At 39.6% G+C, this 20,945-nt stretch overlaps 2 protein-coding genes across 7 annotated transcripts in view; one reads left to right on the forward strand and one right to left on the reverse strand.

Annotated features, from left to right (window-relative positions):
• Positions 1 to 20,945, reverse strand: part of tctn1 (tectonic family member 1) — an 845,382-nt gene that overhangs the window by 79,292 nt on the left and 745,145 nt on the right. The window lies entirely within an intron of this gene.
• LOC103911722 (uncharacterized) overlaps positions 13,962 to 20,945 on the forward strand; it is a 146,818-nt gene continuing 139,834 nt past the window's right edge. For 5 of the 6 annotated variants that reach the window (XR_015944860.1, XR_015944863.1, XR_015944859.1 and 2 more), the window contains exons 1-2: positions 13,962 to 14,545; positions 14,624 to 16,151. Coding sequence is in view for 1 of the 6 variants with exons in the window: in XM_087270116.1 (XP_087126242.1) it covers positions 14,437 to 14,545; positions 14,624 to 16,177; positions 17,285 to 17,430; positions 19,287 to 19,390 (1,913 nt within the window). In the remaining 5 variants the exon portion in view is untranslated. Of the gene's footprint in view, positions 14,546 to 14,623; positions 16,178 to 17,284; positions 17,431 to 19,286; positions 19,391 to 20,945 lie in introns of all 6 variants that reach the window. The other variant, XM_087270116.1, reaches the window with a different exon arrangement.

Here is a 20,945-nt window from a genome sequence, read left to right on the forward strand (position 1 = left end):
TGGCAGTGTCATGGTGTGGGCATGTATGACTGCTTGATGATGTGACTGCTGACAAAAGCAGCAGGATGAATTCTGACGTGTTGCAGAGAATATTTTCTGCTCATATTATGCAAGTGCTTCAGAACTCATTGGACAACGCTTCACATAGCAGATGGAAAATGACCCAAAGCATACTGCAAACAGAACCAAAGAGTTTTTTTTTAAGGAGAAACAATATATAGACAATTTGTAAGACATTTGTCATTCATACAGCTTCTTAATGACAGGATAGTCTATCAAATTTGTCAAGAATTTATCTTGACAATAAAATTTATATAGTCTGAATGGAACTAATCAGGTCATTAAAACTTGTATGTGTTGTTCCTGTTGGATTTTTTCATTAGTTTTTATTAAAATAAATATGCTCTTTCTTTCTCTCTGCATGCGGGTGTTTGCATAACAGCACTACACAATGTCATTATGCTTTATAAAAGTCATCATGGAAGTTGTATTAAAATAAATGCTTTACAAGTCTTCTATTGGCTAATATGTATTTTGTCTATTTACAAGTTTATTGAAAACAATGAAAGTGTCTTCATAAATTGGATCTAACATGTTGTTGTTGAATTTTCAAATAAAATTTTCAATCTGGTTATCAAGCATCATTACTCTTTCATGTTAAAATACTGTGCCTCAATATGTAAAGTCATAAAATAATGAAAACTTAAGCAAATAGACAACAGGAAGCTTAAGTACATAACTTTAACTATTGTGGTAGTTAACATATACATTTGGATCTTTAGTTACTGATATGTTATTAGGAAATTAATTGATTACGGCTCATTTAACTTATAGATTACCTAAAGTAGGAATTATTCAGATTGTTTATTTGTTGCTCATGCTGTAATCTAAGAATTGCAACACGTGTGCTGTCAAACAGATGAAGATGTTTTCTTAATTTGCTGTTGTTTTTTTTCTATTTGCACATTTATGAATATGATGACATTACGCCTATATTTATGCGGTCCAGGCAACATTTCCAGGTGCTAATAAACCAGGAGTTATATTATTATTATTTTTTTTACTTTTTAAGAACAGTAACCTACCCTTTTTTACTTTTAAAAGCACATTTTAATTTAAATGTACTCAATAATAGGAACTAATATGCCTCGTTTTTGAACTGTACAGAGCTTAAGCTGTTTTACTAGACCTAATACGCTACTGTATTTCAAAACTGCTCATTATGGTACTTGCAAAGACCAATTTTTTCTGAGGTGGTACTTGATGAAAAACGTTTGAGAACCACTGTAATAGGGTAATCAAAATAGTTTGGGGATCTAAACTTCTGCTCTTATAGGTATTTGTTTTTAGATTATTTTGTTGTATTAATGTTTAATGTTAGAATGTCTTATGACAATGAATAAAACATTTTTGCACACTTTTATAATGTGGAGCTTATAGTCTAGCATTTTATGATATTTTGGTAGCTTTTATATGAAAATTGTTTTACTGAACAGCACAATGCAGGATTTTAAATTCATTCATTCATAGATTTATTCATTTTATTCTCTGCTTAGTCCCTTTTTTAATCTATGGTCGCCACAGCGGAATGTATCGCCAACTTATCCAGCAAATGTTTTATGCAGTGGATGCCCTACCAGCTGCAAGCCATCACTGGGAAACACCCATGCACTCTCATTCACACACATAGACTACAGACATTTTAGCTTACCCAATTCACCTATAGCGCATGTCTTTGAACTCTGGGGGGAACTCGAGCACCCGGAGGAAACCCACACCTACACGGGGAGAACATGAAAACTCTACACAGAAATGCCAACTGACCCAGCCAAGATTCGAACCAGAGGTGATTGTGCTAACCACTGCACCACCGTGTTGCCCAAGAACAAACATGTTAAATATATTACATTTATTTAATTTTATATTTTTCACAAAGAACAACCTGGACAATAAGCTGTCTGGCTTCACAAGACTGACTGACTCAACCCTATTGTCAGTTTGTTAAAGCTCTGAGAGTTAATCGAACAGCCTTTAAAATTCTCAATTTTCTGTACCCACTGCGTTTAACACATTTAACCACAAGATTCTCCTTTTAACCTTTATGACAAAGTTTATCTCATCTGTGGTCTCTTATTTTAACTTTGGTCCAGTTGTATGAGTTTTTCCAATCACAGGGGCGGAAACACCAAGCTGACGCCAAACTAGCATCAACCAAAACCAAGTGTTGTAGGCTTGCGTTGACTCATGTCTAGTTCAAAAAACTGCACACAAACACATCAAATGAACCGCAGTTGTTGAAAAAGAGCACATGTGCCCTGTGTCAATATGAAAGGACGTGTCTATATGCACCACCAGGGGGCAGTAGTCTGCTGATAATGATTCTACATACTGATTGACATTCTCAATCCTATGTTAACCTGAAGAAAGGCAACATGTGGAACACACCAATTCAACTAGCTGGAATGACGCTGACTGAAACTCAATGGCTGATCCCCAACCTGGCTTTTAGGTACATCTTGAACTAGTCAAGTCTCAAAGTTGTGTCATCTTAATTACTGGAGTGTCTCAGGTCTCATTACCATTTCTCTTTTCCAGCTTTGTCACTGATCTGCTGTTCATGGCATGTCCTATTGCTACTATGCTAATGACACACAACTCTACCGTTACCTTTATTCTGGCCTTGTGATCTGATGATCACTAATCACATTTCAACATGTCTGACAGCTATATGCTGGATGAAGAACCATAATCTCAACTCAACCTTGCTAAGCAGAGCTGCACGTGTATTCGGCTAGTCCATGCTTCTTCACATCTTCTCCATCAAGCTAGATCCAGAAGAGAAGTACTGGCAAAATGGTCTGAGTATGTCATTGTAAACAATTTGTGATAATGTATGTCAAATGTATAATGACTTGATTTTAAAACTTTTAAGACTTTAGTTCTTTGTCCTTTGTTTTTATTTCTATTTTTTCCTCTTCTGTCATTTGTCCTCTTTTCTCTAAATAATAATAAAAAAGCTAAATCCACCAATAATAACTCTTTCCAGTATGCCAGGAACCTTGTGGTTTACACAGAATACATTGATAGAACCACCCACTCTTGCTGATTCGCCTGCTAGAACATTAGGGAGATAAAAACCCTGCCCGTTTAGGCATGTTACACAACTCCTTGTTCAAGTTTTTGTTTGTCCAGACTGGACGATTGCAATGCTGTCTTGGTAAATCAAACCTCTGCACCTGATCCAGAATGTTTTAATGAGCCATTTTCATCCTTACGGTCTTAAAATTCAATCACATTCAAGGCATTTATGATTAGGCATATATGATCACTGGCTCTGCACTCAGTTACCTAAATTCCCTAATTCAGACTTTTGTGCCTTTTAGAAACTTGTGTTCTGCAAGGAAAACTCATTTTTTGGCACATCCCAAAAGGCACAACATCACTTTAAATGTCTATTTCCTAAAAACAGTCTAGAAATAGATCTTAGTAGTCAGCAACTGACCCCTTAATACATCTATACTTGCTCTCTATTTTAAAAGAAACTTTGAGGTTAGCTGGGACATTTACACAGTTATCCCTTGTTGATCTAATATATCCTGTGGTTCTCCTTATTTGTAAATTTATTTTGGTTAAAATGGAAATCTCTGCAATTTTCTTAGAAGAAGAGCATTTTCTCAGCCTCCTATTTTTATGCTCAGCTATTTCCCTTTAAAGACAATAAACATAACTTGTTCATCGCTATTGTTCATCGCTATAAGTGAAACATCTAAACTTACAGTCAGACACAGGAAAAGTTTCTTTCCTCAGGCCATCTGCCTCGTGAACAGTTAAATAGTCCCCAACTGTGCATTAATCGTGAAATACTTTCTTATGCGCACTTGTACTAAGCACCTATCAAAATACAATGCAATACTTTTTCATACGCATTTGTACACAGAACCTGCAACAAATCTGTACATACTGTACAACTCAACATTCAGAGCTTTTTGACTAACTGCATCTTTGTTTAATGTTTATCATCTTTCTTCATATTTATTTTGTGTTGTCACTTTTCACTTTTTGTACACTGGAAGCTGCTGTAGCCAAAACTTATTCCGTGTGTGTGTAAAGCACACTTGGCAATAAAGCTGATTCTGATTCTGATTACACTGAGGAAACACTATTTTAGAATATTTCAGATGCTACAGAGGCTTTTGCATCTGAACTCCTCTGAACACCTCCTAATTCCTGCAGCAGGAGGACTTTATGATTGTTTATGAACGTCAAAAGCGGCTGATCTGTTTGGCGAAATATTTGACTGTGTGTCACTGCATGACAAACCACATAACTAAATAAATCTCCACTGTGCTGAGCGAAAGCGCTTCTGACCAGCGCATCATCGATGACGTAAGCGTGCCCAGGCCCGAATGTAATGTGAGTGCGGACCGTCGGGGTAGACGGGAGGGGTCACAAGCGTGCTTTGGCCCTGTTCAAGGCAACTGTACATAATATGAGTGTGCCCTAAATGTCCAGGCCCATCTGAAGTTTAGAAGATAGAGAGTAGAGAGCGTTTGAATGATCCAGGAGAAGATTGGGAGAATGTCATGTGGTTAGATGAAACCAAAATAGAGCTCTTTGGTAAAAACTCAGCTTGTGTTTGAAAAAGAAAAATGGTGAGTTGCATCCAAATAACACCATACTGTGAAGCATGTGGTGGAAACATCATGCTTCGGGGCTGTTTACTGCAAAGTGACAAGGATGACTGATCAATGTAAAGGAAAGAATGAATGGGGTCATGTAAGATTTTGAGTAAAAAACCTCCTTCTATCAGCAAGGACATTAAAAGTGAAATGTGGCTGGGTCTTTCAGCATGACAATGATCCCAAACACACCACCCGGACAACAAAGGAACGGCTTCATAAGAAGCAAGTCCTGGAGTGGCCTAGCCAGCCTCCAGATCTCTCAACCTCATAGAAAATCTTTGGAGAGAGTTGAAATAAAAAAAAAAGGTTTGAAAGAGTTGCCCAGCAAGGAATAGGCCAAAATACCAGCATCAGTGTGTGAAAACCTTGTAAAGACATAAAGAAAATGTTTGACCTCTGTCATAGCAGAGTATATAACAAAGTGTGATAGGGTGCATGAGGTAAGTGATGGTGATTGACATCTGCAATGACCAATCAGTGCAGAGTACTCCCCTATTTAGTGCTGAGGGCTGTAGCCTGTTGTTAGGCATATTCTAAATTCCATTTCCTGTGTGGGTGGGTGTGTGTGAGTGCCGGCAATGGCTTCCAGCCTGCCTGGTGAATGTGTGAATGTTTCCATTAGTGTTTGGACTGATTGGATGACTGACTGCCCCAATGTCAGTTTTAGTGCGGTTGGAGACTTTATATCTATAGGCGGATTTGATATAAGAGCACCTCCATTCATGTTTGGAATCTCCTTCTCGTTCGGATCATAAACATGCCCACATTTCTGTTGCTGCTGTTTAGGAACATTCATACTACAATCCAGGAGCATTTAATGCTACTTTCTGAGTGATACTACTGTCTGAGTGCTGACTGAACTCTGTCTAAACTCCTTTTTTTACTGTATTTTAAAGTAAATAGAAGGTCCAGTTGCGTTGGCAGACCGGCAACTGACAATTTTGAGCGGTCCATCATTGATGTGGTGAAATAGTGCCCATGTTCATTTGCACCAAAGTGTATTTTGTGAATGTTACTTTTCTGTGACTGTATAATTAGTCCGTTTCAAGAGACCATCATTATCAATGTGTATTGATTTCTGAGTTACTGGTTTCTGTATCTGTGCTGTGTAAAATGAACCTGTTTGAGAGTGAAGCCCCTTTCCCATTGGTGGCTTTTGGTATTTTCTTTCTTTTTCTTGCAGGGGCTGGGGGCCCACGGGTGAAGGAACCTTTATGGTGGTGGTGCTGCTGTGCCAGTGTGTGCTGTGGGACACTTTTGATGCATCAGATGTGTGACTGGAGTGTGCTGTGGTGTGAAAGTGTATGGTGAAAAACTTTCACGGGTGATCACTCTTGTGGGTAGCCCCAGTCCTGTGAGTTACTGCCTCCTTTTGAGAACATTGATTTTAGTGTATGATATTGAGTATTTTCTATGTGCGGATTGAATTTCACCACCTTTTCGTGAGGAAGCCCTCTAGAGCTGACGGGTCATCAGGACCTATTTTAGAGTTTGTCCTTTTAAAAGAATTAGGAATTTTTGTATTTTTGTATTTACTCGTGTCTACTGTCTGCTCCTTAAACTGTTAAAAGAGACGAATCTGTGTGACCTTTTTATATTTTTCCTGGGATTGAATCCTAGGTGGCATAGTCGGTATCAAAATTAGACTTAGATTAGTCGTTGGGTTGTGATCGCAAAGTGAGCTAACCCTAAAGCACCTTAGCTTTCTTAGTCTCCAACCTCAGCTTGACCAAATATTTATTTTCCAATCATACTTTGCAAATAAATTCTAAATAATTCTAAATAAAAATCCTACAATGTAATTTTCTGTATTTCTTTTTCTCCTTATGTCTCTCATAGTTTAGGTGTACCTATGATGAAATTTACAGGCCTCTCATCATTTTAAGTGGGAGGACTTGCACAATTGGTTGCTGACAAAATACTTTTTTGCCCCACTGTAACTGCCACAGTAGGAAAATGAATCTGATGATCTAAAGTGTCATTCAGTAGCAATGACCCTACATGCTAACCGATAAAAGGAACTTGAAAACATGAGGAAAACATAGCAAACTCAAAGAACCAGAAAAAAAGTCAAACGAAAGTCACACATTTTTTGTCACATGATCACGCGCGCTTTAACTTATTGACAATGTGGTTATTTACAGTTACAGCTATTTACATAAACTTTTAAGTTACTTACATAAGGGGGGGCTAAACAATTTATTATTAAACATTAACAATATTAGCAAAGACCGGTGCTATGTTTATTAGAAAAGCTAGATTAAGGAACCAGCTAGAACAGCAGGTTCTACATCAAACATTGTATGTTTTTCATCCTCAGGAAGCATCTCAGTGAAGAGCAGAAAGCAGAGAGCAGTGGAAGTGTGTTTGGGTTTGCTGTGTGCTCTTTTGCTGACAGCTGTAATGGTGATCTGTCTGTATTTCACCATCCAGAGAAAACACTTACTAGCACACATTACTAACCTCAATGAAGAATGAGTGCAGTTGCTGAATCACAATAAGGTCCTGACTGAAGAAAGAGAGCAGATATTTACTAATATCACTAACCTAAAAGAAAAAAGAAAGTGGTTACTGAACCACATCAATGACCTGACTGAAGAAAGAGACCAGTTAGGGAATGACAAGTGGAAAATGTGGCCATATGATTAAGGTACATTTTTTTTAAAATGGTTCCATTTTTTTTAAAAGTAATTAAACGGTTACCATACAGCTATAATTAAGTCTGTAATAATGCTTCCTCCAATAAAAAGAAGAATTCATACAATAAAACAAACAAACAAACAAACAAACAAACAAACAAACAGACATATTTAGTCATTCATTAGCTGTCGGTTTTATGACTAGTCTATTGTTAAACGTTTATTAAGCTTTCACTGACAGACCCAATTTAGCCTTGTCCAAGCCAAGACATCAGTTTGGATGTCTATTAGACTTCTTTTAAGTTGCTTGCTGGCTATGACTGGAGTCATGTGGGTTATTTCTGACTGTTTTAATCAGACTTGACTGTTTAACTGTTTTTAAATTTCTTATATTGACAGATCTGCCTGCTGATAAGTTTAGATGGATTTGCTACATCAACAGTTTCTACTTTATTTCATCTGAGATGAAGAGCTGGAGTGACAGCAGACAAGACTGTCAGCAGAGACAAGCAGATCTGGCCATCATAAAGAGCCCAGAGGAAAAAGTGTGTTACAATAAAATGATTTTGTGTTTATTCACCGGCACTGATGCAGATATGAGTTTAATAATAGAAAGTAGCCAATTTAGCTAGTAAAACACTGACATGAAGTATCTCTGGCCTATATGTTTTATTCTTACAGACGTTTTTCCAGAAAGTTGTTGACAGGAATTTTTAGATTGGTCTGACAAAGACAGATGTGTGGAAATGGCTTGATGGCACTGTATTGACTAATGGGTGTGACCACTAAACTGAATAGATCTTTAGCTTTAAAGTTTTCTAAAAATATTTAAAATGCAAGAGCATAAAATGCATATCCATTCAATATTTAAAGGCTGCAGGAGGCTATAATACTTCAGCCTGTTATTCTAACAATGGATGGATCTGTGAGAAGACTCATCATTACTAATCAGTCATTACTGGAATAAAAAACTACAGTAAACCTACTGAATGAAGGATTTTTATCAGCTGTACTTATTGTAAATCATTTTGAAACTTTTTTCTTTGTTTTCTTGTAGTACTATTTTGTTACTTTGTATGGGTTTGGATTATTCTGCATCAATTCAGAAAAAAAAATCTTATCTTTGATTTTGCTATACATTTTCCATTTTCCTGGAGCCATATCCGGCTGCTCGATATAACGTGGAAAGGAAAGAGAGGTTCTTGCGGAATGCTTTGCTTAGGGAGGGCTATGAAGGGTAAGGAGACCAGAGTTTTATGAGGGAGCTGGACATAATATGGCAAGATGGGTAAAGGGGAGGCTCCTGCAGGAGGCTTGGCGGGGAGGGCCAAGGACGGGTTTAGTAGAATTGGGTGCTAAAAGAGGTGCTGAGAGGTTAGTCGTCCAGCAATATTCTAAGTGAGAAGCCTGAGCTGTGTTTGGTGGGGAGTGAAACCAGAGGGCTTGGGGGGTGGGGGTGGGGGTGAGCGGAAAAGGAAATACAGTTTGGATGGGGGGTGCTGGGTTGAAATGTAAGGCGAGCAAATATCAGTGCTGAACAAAGGGGAGATTAGAAATGGCTGGGAAGAAGGAACATGTACAACATTATAAATAACACACGCAAAAGGGCTCTGGGGTCGGGGATGGTTAGCAGGAAAGGAAGAGGAAGTGATAGCTTGCGGGGAAGAGTGACTAGGAAAGGGGGGATGGTTGAGGAATACTTGGGGTGACTCTTGGGAGGGTCAAGGACAAGGCCAAGGTATGCTTAGGAACGTGGATTGAGTGTGTGTGTGGGAGGGGGGGTGTATTTGGATGACTCTTGCGAGAGTCGAGGCTCTGTTAGACTCCTGCGAGAGTCGGAGCCGGGTGTGGGGGGGGGCTTGGGGGTTGGTTAGAGCCCGTTGGGCTTCCTTGAGGTGGTATTTACTAAGGCGGATGTAGGATTTGAAAGCTTCCGGGAACCAGCGACTGAGGGTCTGGATCTGATGCTGGGAGAGCCCATTAAAAGTTGCTGTGGTGGCGGCGCCAATCCTAAATTAGTGACTGGAAAATGGCTCAGGGGAAAAACCTGCGAGGCGGAGAACTTCTTTAAGGTGCTTTTGGAACCAGAAGCGAGTTACTGAACGGTTAGCGTCATCAGTAAAGAGTGGGGCTAGAGGGTTAGACTCTAGAGATTTCCTTTGATCTAGAAATGCTAGGAGGGTTTGGATTGGGTGAGTGGGGGAGGGTATGTTGAAAATGTAGATAAAGTGTCCTTTGTGGAATTGATCTGTTTTGCTTTGTTTGATAAGGAAAGAAATGGTTTCCTTATCTTGCAAAGTTTGATCTGAAATAGTGGGTTGGAGTGATGGGTTGAATTCGGATGCAACTGTTAAATTGGAGCATCTGAGGAAGCCGAAGAAGGCTAGGGTGAACATGGCATCTAGGGTGCGGGCTGTGTGGGGGGAAATGTAACCTTTGCGTAGGTTATGAATGCATGAGCAGAGGATTTTGAGTGTGAAGGGTTGTCTGGAATCGGGGGTGGTGGGGTGGGCTTTTTGAATACCTTTAATAAGGAGAGAGGTTTGCGAATCGGTGATGGTATCAAAGGAGGACCCATGAATTAGTTTGTGAAAACAATTGATCCCACTAAGATAGCTTTTGATTGAACTTGCTTGGATGTGTTTTGCACTGTCCAGGTGTGCTATGAAGGAAGTGATGGAGAGGAGGGAAAAATTGGGGAAATTTAGGTGATGGAGGGTGTGAAAATATTTGAATGTGTTCCATGCTGTGAGGTATGAATGGAGGGTCCTGGGGGCTACAGCTTGTAAGATGAGAGAAAGGGAGTTTTGGTGGAGATTGTAGAGGGGATGATTTATGGCAATATCATTTCTGAATAAGGAGGGACAGGCGTTGGGTGGGGGTCCACCTCCGAGGCCAATAGCCAGAATTTCTGGAAAGAAAAACGAGAGAGTCAGCAATTTGGTTTTTGCAACAAGGTACATGTTCAGCAGTCATGATAAATTGTTTTTGAGCAGATATCCAGGTGAGGCGTCTTAGAAATGTCATAATAGAAGGGGAGTAAGAACGACCTTTATTAATGCAGTGTACAGTAGCTTAGTTTTCACAATGAACGAGAATGCTTGATGTGGACCATTCATCTCCCCACAGGATGGCTGCTGCAACTATTGAATAGAGTTTGAAGAGGGCCAAAGAGCTTTGTTTTTTTGGAATAGAAGTCAATTGGGTTGGCCATGAGACGACGAACCAGTGCCCATTGTAGAAGCCTCCAAATCCAACTGACGGGGCAGCATCTGTGAATAAATTAATGTCTATGGGGGATGCTACTAAGCTGCTGTAGAAGAAGGAACCGCCATTTCATTTCTTAAGGAAAGAGATCCGTTAGCTTAGTTATTCGCGACTGGATATAGAGAGAAGGATTTTTTCTTCTAAGCTATGGACTGTGGTGGAGAGTTGGAGGAGGTGAGTAATGAATGGGCGGCCTTGAGGAATTATGTGCATTGCAAAATTGAGATGTCTGAGAATAGATAGGAGTTTGCGTTTTGTGCATGTCTGTTTTTCTAAGAATATCTGGGATAGGGAAATGATTGGGTCAATTTTCTCTTTAGGGAAGGATGCTTGGAATGTATGCAAGTCTAGATTAATGCCCAAAAATTCAATTGAAGTACTGGGTCCTGAGGTTTTTTCCTCTGCAAGAGGAATTCCTAGATTAGCAAAAACCTATTGGGTGATCGCTAGGTGCTTAGCTGGGGGTGAAGAAGGGGGAGAAATTATGAGAAAATCGTCTAGGAGGTGAATGAGGTGAGAGATTTCGTTATTATTAGACAAAATCCAGCATAAGGCTTTTCACATCATGTCGAATATTTTTGGACTACTTTTGCATCCGAAAGTTAGTCAGACTGCAAAATAGAATTGGGAACGCCAATGAATGCCAAAAAGATGGCAAAAATCTGGGTGGATTGGCAGGATTTTAAAGGCAGATGAAATGTCCACTTTAGCTAGTCAGGAGTTGTGACCGGCTATTTTGATGAGGGTGGTGGCTTACTCAATGTTTTGGTAGGTGAGCGAATATTCATATAATGGGATGGTGCTTTTAATGCTAGGAAAAACAGAATTGTGGGGGGCCAAAAGATCAATTATTAGGCGTTTTTTGTCAGAAAATTTTCGAGTTGCAACTCCTATGGGGCTAATGTGTGAGACATTGAATGGAGGAGCCATGAATAGTCTGATCATGAAGTTATTGTTGATTTCTTTTTTAATAAGATAATTGAAAATTTCAGGTTCAGTGGTAGCAGACTGCAAATTGGGACAAAAGAGATTGTGAGAAGGGAGAGTTGAGACACCTGGGTGGAATCCGTGAGTTAGACTTAAAATGAGAAAATCAGAGAAGTTAGAATCAGGGTGAAAACATAGTTCTAGAGCAAGGTTAGAAATATTCACAGGAGTCGACAGGTAATTTTTAAATTTTTTATTGTTTGCCCTGAGGACTTGGCAGATGATTTTTGCAGATACCTACACAAATGTAGGTATATGCAAGGCATTCTGTTGCATCTGCTGATGTTAAAATTCATGCAAATGTCACGATTAGGGAGGGAGGGTTTGAGAGAGTCAGACAGAAGAGAAGGGATGTTGTGGCTAGGTGGTTGAGGAACATTACTGATGGTTTTGATAGATGGTTTAGCTGGATCAAAGGAGGGACTGATTAGAGGACAGGAGGTAGTGGGGTGCAGATTGGAGCTGCAGACAGCGAAGTTTAGGTTGCGGCATCCTAAAAATACCCGATTGTGGAGTTCAGTGTCCACAGCCCCCCAGTAAGGACACTGGTTCCACTGGGTTACTCGTAGTGCGCATTTGGCGGAGAATAGTTTCTGGTAGGTGTAGAAGTGTGTGCCCCCATAGGAGAGCGCGAGCTCATTTCAGGTCTGTCTAATGTCCAAAAGATTTCATCCCGTTATCTCCACCCTGCCTTCCTACAACCTTACCCGCACTAACTTTTAATCTGCCAACGCTGAACCAGAAGTCGTAGAGCATTTAATTGAGAAAAAGATAAAAAATAAATTCAAGATCGGTCTCTTCTTGCTCCCCTGTTTAGCGTATTCACATTAGCGCTACTGGAGTGCCTATTGGAAAACATCCTGGTAAAAACTACTAATAATTGACCTTTCTTCACTTCATAATTCTGTCTCTTCAAGCGTTAACAGCATCATTCCGCCTGATGAAGACGCTTTAAATTACCACGCCATAGACCAGGCAATCTCTTTAATTAAACTAGTCGGACGCAGTGCTTAGCTCATTAAAGTTGACTTTACTTCCGCATTTAAAGTCATGCCATTACACCCCGATTTCTGGCATCTCTTCTGCATTAATTGGAGATAATAATTGTATTTTGCAGTCTGTTTAACATTTGAAAGCAGAAGTATCCCAAAATTTTTTGACCTGCTTAAGAAGCTATTTGCTGGATTCTCACCATTAACTATAACGTTTCGTATGCAGTTCATTTACTAGATGGTTTCCTTATTATAATTCCTTATTCCTTATATGATTTTTTTGTTTTTTCTTTTGTTTTTTTGTCAGCACCAGTGGCACAAGAATTAGGCATCGAAATTCATATGCTGATTAGGTCCAGTGCATACCGGTTACAAAGGTATGGCACCGGTTTTCTGTACCCAACCCTAATTTCAACATGTCTGACAGATTTGTAATGCTGGATTAAGAGCCATAATCTCAACGTAACCTTGCTAAGCAGAACTGCATTTGTATTTGGCTAGTTCATACATCTTCACATCTTTTCCATCAAGCTAGGTGCACCGACAATAACTCTTTCCAGTTCAGCCAGGAACCTTGTGGTTTTTACAGAACACATTGATAGAACACCCACTCAATCAGATTTGCCTGCTTGAACATTAGGGAGATAAAAACCCTGCCCGTTTAGGCATGCTACACAACTCCTTGTTTAAGTTTTTGTTTGTCCAGGCTGGACTTTTGCAATGCTCGCTTGGTAAATCAAACCTCTGCACCTGAAAGCACACCAAGAAAAAACACATTTCACCTCTTTTCATGAACTCTGACTTAAATTTCTGCTTGCATCACATTCAAGGCATTTATGTTTAGACATATATGATCACTGTCTCTGCACTCAGTTACCTAAAAATCCCTAATTCAGACTTTTGTGTCTTTTAGAAACCTGTTGTTCTACAAGGAGAAAACTCACTTTTTCAGCAAATCCCAAAAGGCACAAAATGACTTCAAATTTCTATTTCCTAAACACAGTCCAGTCATAGATCTTAGTAGTCAGAAACTGACCGATTAATACAAGCAACATCTATACTATTTTGTTCTTTATTTTAAATGAAACTTTGAGATTAGCTGGTACATTTACATATTTTCCCTTGTTGATCTAATTTCTCCTATGGTTCTCCTTATTTGTAAATTATTTTGGATAAAATTGAAAGGTCTGCAATTTACTTATAAGAAGAGCATTTTCTCAGCCTCCTATTTTTATGTTCTCTGAACCTATCTACTAAACCTACAGTGAGAAAAACGCTATTTTTAGAAGATTTCAGATGCCACAAAGAGTCTTTTGCATTTGAACTCAAGTGTCCTCTAGTCTAAATGATTAAATGTAAATGTAGTCTAGTTTCAGGGTGCACATAACTGCCACAGTAGGACAATGAATCTGATGACCTAAAGTGTCATTAGGTGGCAATGACCCTATAGGCTTACCGATAAAAGGAACTTGAAAACATGAGAAAAAAACACCAAACTCAAAGAAGCAGAACAAAACGTCAAACGAAAGTCATGTCATACATTTTTGTCACGTGATTATGAACTTTAAATCGTTAATAATGTAGTTATGTACATTTAGTCATGTAAAACTTTTGTAAAGTGACTTACATTAGTGGGGACTTACATTAGTGGGGGATGCCTTGTTTATTAGAAAAGCTAGATTAAGAAACCAGCTAGAGCAAAGGAGACATGCCGACAATTCATTTTTTTCTTCTTCTTGTGAGGTGTGGTTAAGTGCTTGCGGAAAGGGTTTAGCTACTGTAAACGTTTTTTAGAAGATTCATTATTTGAATGAACTGAAAAGAAGAGCAGTGCAGCCTAAACACACCTTCCATTTACCCAGCATCACAATGACCAAGTCAGAGATACCTGAGGCTTTTTATCAAAAAATAAATACAGAAGATACTGAAGGATGTCTAGATCTGAAGACAGAGAAACACCAGACACCTCAACTCACAGGTATGTAAGTGTAAATTCAGGTTTATACTGTTATAAGAGACAATGAAAAAGTCAAAAGCTTGTTTTCTTCATCCTCAGGAAGCATCTCAGTGAAGAGCAGAAAGCAGAGAGCAATTGGAGTGTGTTTGTGTTTGCTTTGTGCTCTTCTGCTGACAGCTGTAATAGTGCTCTGTGTGTATTTCACCATCGAGAGAAGACACTTACCAACAAACATCACTAACCTCAATGAAGAAAGAGAAAAGATACTAAAGCGCAGCAATGAACTGACTGAAGAAAGAGAGCAGTTACTTACTAATATCACTAACCTCAAAGGAGAAAGAGAGCGGTTACTGAACCACAACAATGACCTGACTAAAGAAAGAGAGCAGATCCTTAATCGCAACAATGACCTGACGAAAGAAAGAGAGCAGATACTGAAAAGCAAGAATGACCTTACGAAAGAAAGGGAGCAGATACTAAAAAACAACAATGACCTGACTAAAGAAAGAGAGCAGATACTGAAACGCAACAATGACCTGACGAAAGAAAAAGAGCAGATACTGAAACGCAACAATGACCTGACGAAAGAAAGAGAGCAGATACTAAAAAACAACAATGACCTGACTAAAGAAAGAGAGCAGTTACTGAAACGCAACAATGACCTGACGAAAGAAAAAGAGCAGATACTGAAACGCAACAATGACCTTACGAAAGAAAGAGAGCAGATACTAAAAAACAACAATGACCTGACGAAAGAAAAAGAGCAGATACTGAAACGCAACAATGACCTGACGAAAGAAAAAGAGCAGATACTGAAACGTAACAATGACCTGACTAAAGAAAGAGAGCAGATACTGAAACGCAACAATGACCTGACGAAAGAAAAAGAGCAGATACTAAAAAACAACAATGACCTGACTAAAGAAAGAGAGCAGATACTGAAACGCAACAATGACCTGACGAAAGAAAGAGAGCAGATACTAAAAAACAACAATGACCTGACGAAAGAAAAAGAGCAAATACTGAAACGCAACAATGACCTGACGAAAGAAAAAGAGCAGATGCTGAAACGCAACAATGACATAACTAAAGAAAAAGAGCAGATACTGACACGCAACAATGAGCTGACTAAAGAAAAAGAGCAGATACTGAAACGTAACAATGACCTGACTAAAGAAAAAGAGCAGATACTGAAACGCAACAATGACCTGACGAAAGAAAAAGAGCAGATACTGAAACGCAACAATGACATAACTAAAGAAAAAGAGCAGATACTGACACGCAACAATGAGCTGACTAAAGAAAAAGAGCAGATACTGAAACGTAACAATGACCTGACTAAAGAAAAAGAGCAGATACTGAAACGTAACAATGACCTGACTAAAGAAAAAGAGCAGATTCTGAAACGTAACAATGACCTGACGAAAGAAAAAGAGCAGATACTGAAACGCAACAATGACTTAACTAAAGAAAAAGAGCAGATACTGAAAAGCAACAATGACCTGACTAAAGAAAGAGAGCAGATACTGAAACGCAACAATGACCTGACTAAAGAAAAAGAGCAGATACTGAAAAGCAACAATGACCTGACTAAAGAAAGAGACAAGATAAGGAATGAGCAGAACCAGCTGCGTCATTGGCTTCATGAACAGGGTAAAGTTCTCTTTAATTGCCTGTACTTTTTTTGTCTACAACACAGTCTACTTTCTTTTTTATACAACTCATTTCATTTTAATACATAACCATAATTTAAAGGCATTTTCACTCCTGAGAAATGTTTTCAAAACTCCTAGAAATAGCTAGAAGTTCGCTTTTTGTCTAGTTTGCATTGTTGGAACTTTGAACCGCTGAGAGTAGCAGCTTCCAGATCCTCCAACATAAAGAGTCAAGCAGAGAGGTGGAACAAAGACAGACAATTGGTTAGAGACCAGGTCTATGTTGGGGATGTTCACTGAGGCAGGGCAGAAAGCAAGGGCAAGGGAAGCCGAAGCAGAGCAGGTGTGCAGATGAGAGCAGTAATGAGACAATGCTCAGGGCAGGCTCCCATGAAAGGACGAGATTCAGGAACGGCAGTTAGTCGACAACCCGGGATGGTGGCCATGAAGAGGGCAAGGCTCTGGGTCTGTGACCATGCTAAGGCACGGTTCGGGAGCAGCAGCCATGATGGGAGAGAGCTATAGTACAGTGACCATGACAGTTGGAGGCTCAGAATCTGCAGGCATAAATGGGCACGGCGCTGGGATAACAGCCTAGGGTGATAACCTGGGGCAGTAACCATACCCGGGGTAGCTATGATGGTGCGAGACTTTGGAGTGCTAGACATTATAACTGGTGTTGCAAACAAAATGACTGAAGTGGTGTCCTGAAGGGGGATCAACATTTTGTCAGGTCATAATTTAGGAACTCCACTTAGTGTCCCTCAAGAAACACCATGGTCAGTTTAAATGGATTGTTGAGTCCATGGTAGCAAAGCCATGGGGGTGGTAAAAAACCAATAACTAGGGCAACGAATACAGGTAACTATGTGGACAAACAAGAAAAGGTATAAGGGACAAAAACAAGGCATCTAGGAGGGTGAAAGTATTTTTTGAAAATCCATGGGAGAATTGAGTTGTTTGTTACAAAAATGTAGCTTTTTACGTCATGAGAAGTTAAATGATAGGAGTTGTGTGAATTATTTTAATGTTTTATCAGCTCATTCTGACATGACTATGGAGATTGACTCATTTAAATTGATTTCTAAACTGGTTTTATTAACAGATCAGCTCTCTGACAACTTTAAGTGGATTTACTTCAGCTCCAGTTTCTATTATATTTCATTTGAGAAGAAGAGCTGGGAGGACAGCAGACGAGACTGTCAACAGAGAAGAGCAGATCTGGCCATTATAAAGAGCACAGAGGAAAAAGTAAGAAAACATGTTGTTTGTTCATCTACTACAGTGGTTATTAGATTTTAGGGTAGGGCCATTCACACTGAGATGCAGAGTATCAGAGTGTAGCTCATTAACATGCACAACCATTCCAAATATACTTGATATGGACTTTATGATTCTTAAGGATATTTTCTAAATAGTTAGCATATATAATTGGTTCTTGGTTCATATATAATTGGTTCTGATTCTTTTTTACTTACCTAAGCCATGTGCCTACTATGTAGATTTGTTTTTATTATTTAAAGTATTGGACCAATGCACTATATGGCACTTTTAAATACTCCTATTTTTTTTTTTTATCAATTGCAAATGTTGCTGCTTGTTCAAACTAATTTAAAATGAATTGAAACAATCTTTCTTGTCCATGATATGCAAGAACATAGTTAATATTCTAACATAGTCACCGTCTGATTCTAGAATAAGGCTAGAATTACTGACTACTCTCGTCTTTATTTTAGGAGACAACAGCTCCATTTATTCTGCACTTTGATCTTTGAATCTTTGCAGAGCTTTTACATTCACAAAATAGCTATAATTTGTGCTATATGAAAGGAAAAAAAAAAGCATAATAGCAGCAAACTCATGCAGTTTCACACACACCAGCAGAATGGGATAGCTTAATTGTTTTACGTTCAATCCACAGCAAAAACAACTAAGTTTATGTTAGGACAACATGAATTAATTTTGTGGACCAGCATTTTTTACAGTGTAGCACAGATGATCTTTTCAAGAAAATGTTTCCAAATATGTGGTAATCTGGCATGACAGTGTATTATCACTATAAGAGGAATTCATTTTAATTTACCACATGACTTGTCATCAAGAAGTTCAGCGCGCAAAATCTTTTTTTTTTTTTTTTTTAGTTGTATGTTGTTATTTTGCTAAACTTTTGATTGACTGTCTGCCCCATTCCCACGGGGCGTCAGCTTCAACGCTTTCAATTCACTTTGAATGCATGACGTCAAGCATTGCCAAACTGCATTGTGGATCCTTTGCCGCCGCTTCAAAGGCATTGCTTGCCTCAGAAGTTGGGACTTGCTCAACTTTTCAAGCGCCGACGGAGGCGTCAGCCAATACAATTGCTATACTAATACTATGGTCTATTGCTCACTAATTTCATTGGATGACGCTGCTATGACGATCGCGCCAGCCCCAACCTCAGACACACCCTCTGTCAAGCGTTGACGCTGAAGCCTCATGTGAATGGGGCGTAAAGCTTTTGCTAAGTACCTGAGTTGCTGACTCAATCTCTTCAGTCTCCTCTTGTTAATGGGCATGTACTTTCTAACTTTACAGGTTTAAAAACTTTCATTTGCTTTTCTGTTGATCTTCACACTTTGCCGCAGAGTTGGGCTTGTGTTTTCTGCTGCTACATTTGAAACGGTTTCAGTCTTAGGGCCTTCTTTCCCTGTGAAAAATTCACAAAGGATTCTGTTTTTGACTTTTGACTTCTCATATTCTGCACAAAATAAATTAAATACTACCTTCTTATATACTAAAGCTTTTGCAGTTTAGGCAATTGTCATGGTACATGATTGCTTGTGGGTCAGGAGGTGGGAGATCTTGTCATTTTTTTTATGCATTTTATGTGTATTTCTGTATTTCTGATATTGTTCTTGTTTTTTTATTATTATTAAAATGTAATTTAGTAATTTTCTTTTAATCATCCTACCATCTTGCATTCTGCTATTTTTTCTGAGGTTTGAACCTCCGATCTACCCTAATGCAAATCATTTACTTTATTTAATTGAACATAAAAAGGTGGTCAAGTGAATTGTAATCATGTTTTATGCAGAAATAAAATATAGACCTATAATTTATCATTACAGACATTTTTGCAAAAGGTTCTTCAGAATAACAATTTATGGGTTGGCTGGAGACAGACAAATGGAGACAATTGGATATGGATTGATGACCCTTTAGTGGCAAATGGGTGAGTGATCACCAATTTACTATATACAGTTAGTATCATATGATAAACAGAGTATAACAGTTACTAAAGTAACCCTCATTCCCCGAGGGGGGGAATGTAAATGCTATGTGGAAATATATGATAAAAAACACAACAATTGAAACTTACCACGTCTCTGGTGACATGTTATGCCAAGCTCCAGCATGACCGCACCTGCCTCACCAGAGGTGCAGCCTTCTAACATGTCCCCTGACCCTTACTTACCTCACTTACCTAAGAAGATTTATTTGTTTAGATATATTTTTCGGGAGTCGTAAAAATACACATAGTTAAGTTCTAGAAATTTTAAACATGACAATACGCTTGAAAAGATCCGACAGGGAGGACACCGTGGAGGCCACCTGCTACCTCAATGGGAAGACCTGGTGGCAAGAAGGCATATGGACTAGCCCTGAGAAGGGGGAGTGCTCATATGAGAAGATGGTTAGTGAGGAGGGAAAACAGAGCCCACCCAAGAAGGGGGGAACTACATCGTGGCTGAGTGAGCATATGGGATCGCTAGCGGAGATTGTGCATAGCAGGCACTTATAACCGAAACGTGGGCTGACCAGCGGGCATGCCAACAACGTAACAGGCACACATCTGACTCCTCCACTGAGTCAGATGCTGGGGACCTCGAAAGAACTCTGCAGGATTCGCCAAGTGGGAAACTCAACTGACAAAGCGAGAGAGCGCACGTATCTCTGTGTTAGACCGAAAAAATCCGGCAAGTGTGTTACAACACCCAATTGAATTTTCTCATTCACCAGGGTTTCCCAGCACCTTTGAGGAAACAGGCTCCACTTACAGATTGTAAAATCTTGCAAATGTACTAGGTGTTGCCCAGCCCGCAGCTCTACAGATGTCTATTAGAGAGACGCCGCGTGCAAATGCCCAAAAGGATGCGACGTTCCGAGTGGAGTTTGCTCTCGCCACTGGGGGACACGGATCCCCCTGGCTCTGATAAGTGAGAGAGATGGCATCCACTATCCAGTGGGCCAACCCTTTGTTTAGATATGGCACTTCCCTACTGCCGACCACCGTAACAGACAAAGAGCTGCTCAGAGGATCTAAAGCTCTGAGTGTGGTCCACATAAATTCACAAAGCGTGAACAAGACACAGTGATGAAAGGGCTGGGTCTGCCTACTCTGTGGGCAGCTCTTGCAGGCTCACTACTTGGTCCTTAAATGGTTTGGTAGAAACCTTCACCAATCTGCCAGGGATTGGCCATCACGAGGAGGGAGAGTTCTGATTTCCAGGCTCGGTTGGGCCAGAGAGCACAGTAGCTGTGTGCGCAGGCTCACTGGGGGAAACGCATATTTGCGCATGCACTGAGGCAAGCTGTGGGCCAGTGCATCCGTGCCGATGGAGCCCTCGGTCAGGGAAAAGAACCACTGGCAATGTGCAATTTCAGAGAAAGCAAACAGGTCAACCTGGGCTTTCCCAAAGCGCGCCCATATCAGCTGGACAGACTCGAGGAGTCTCCATTCTCCTGGCAATAAAAGCTGTCATGAGAGCACATTGGCCACATGATTT

This window comes from Danio rerio, chromosome 10 (assembly GCF_052040795.2).
Source record: "Danio rerio strain M-AB ecotype USA chromosome 10, GRCz13ab, whole genome shotgun sequence".
Lineage (NCBI taxonomy): Eukaryota > Metazoa > Chordata > Actinopteri > Cypriniformes > Danionidae > Danio > Danio rerio.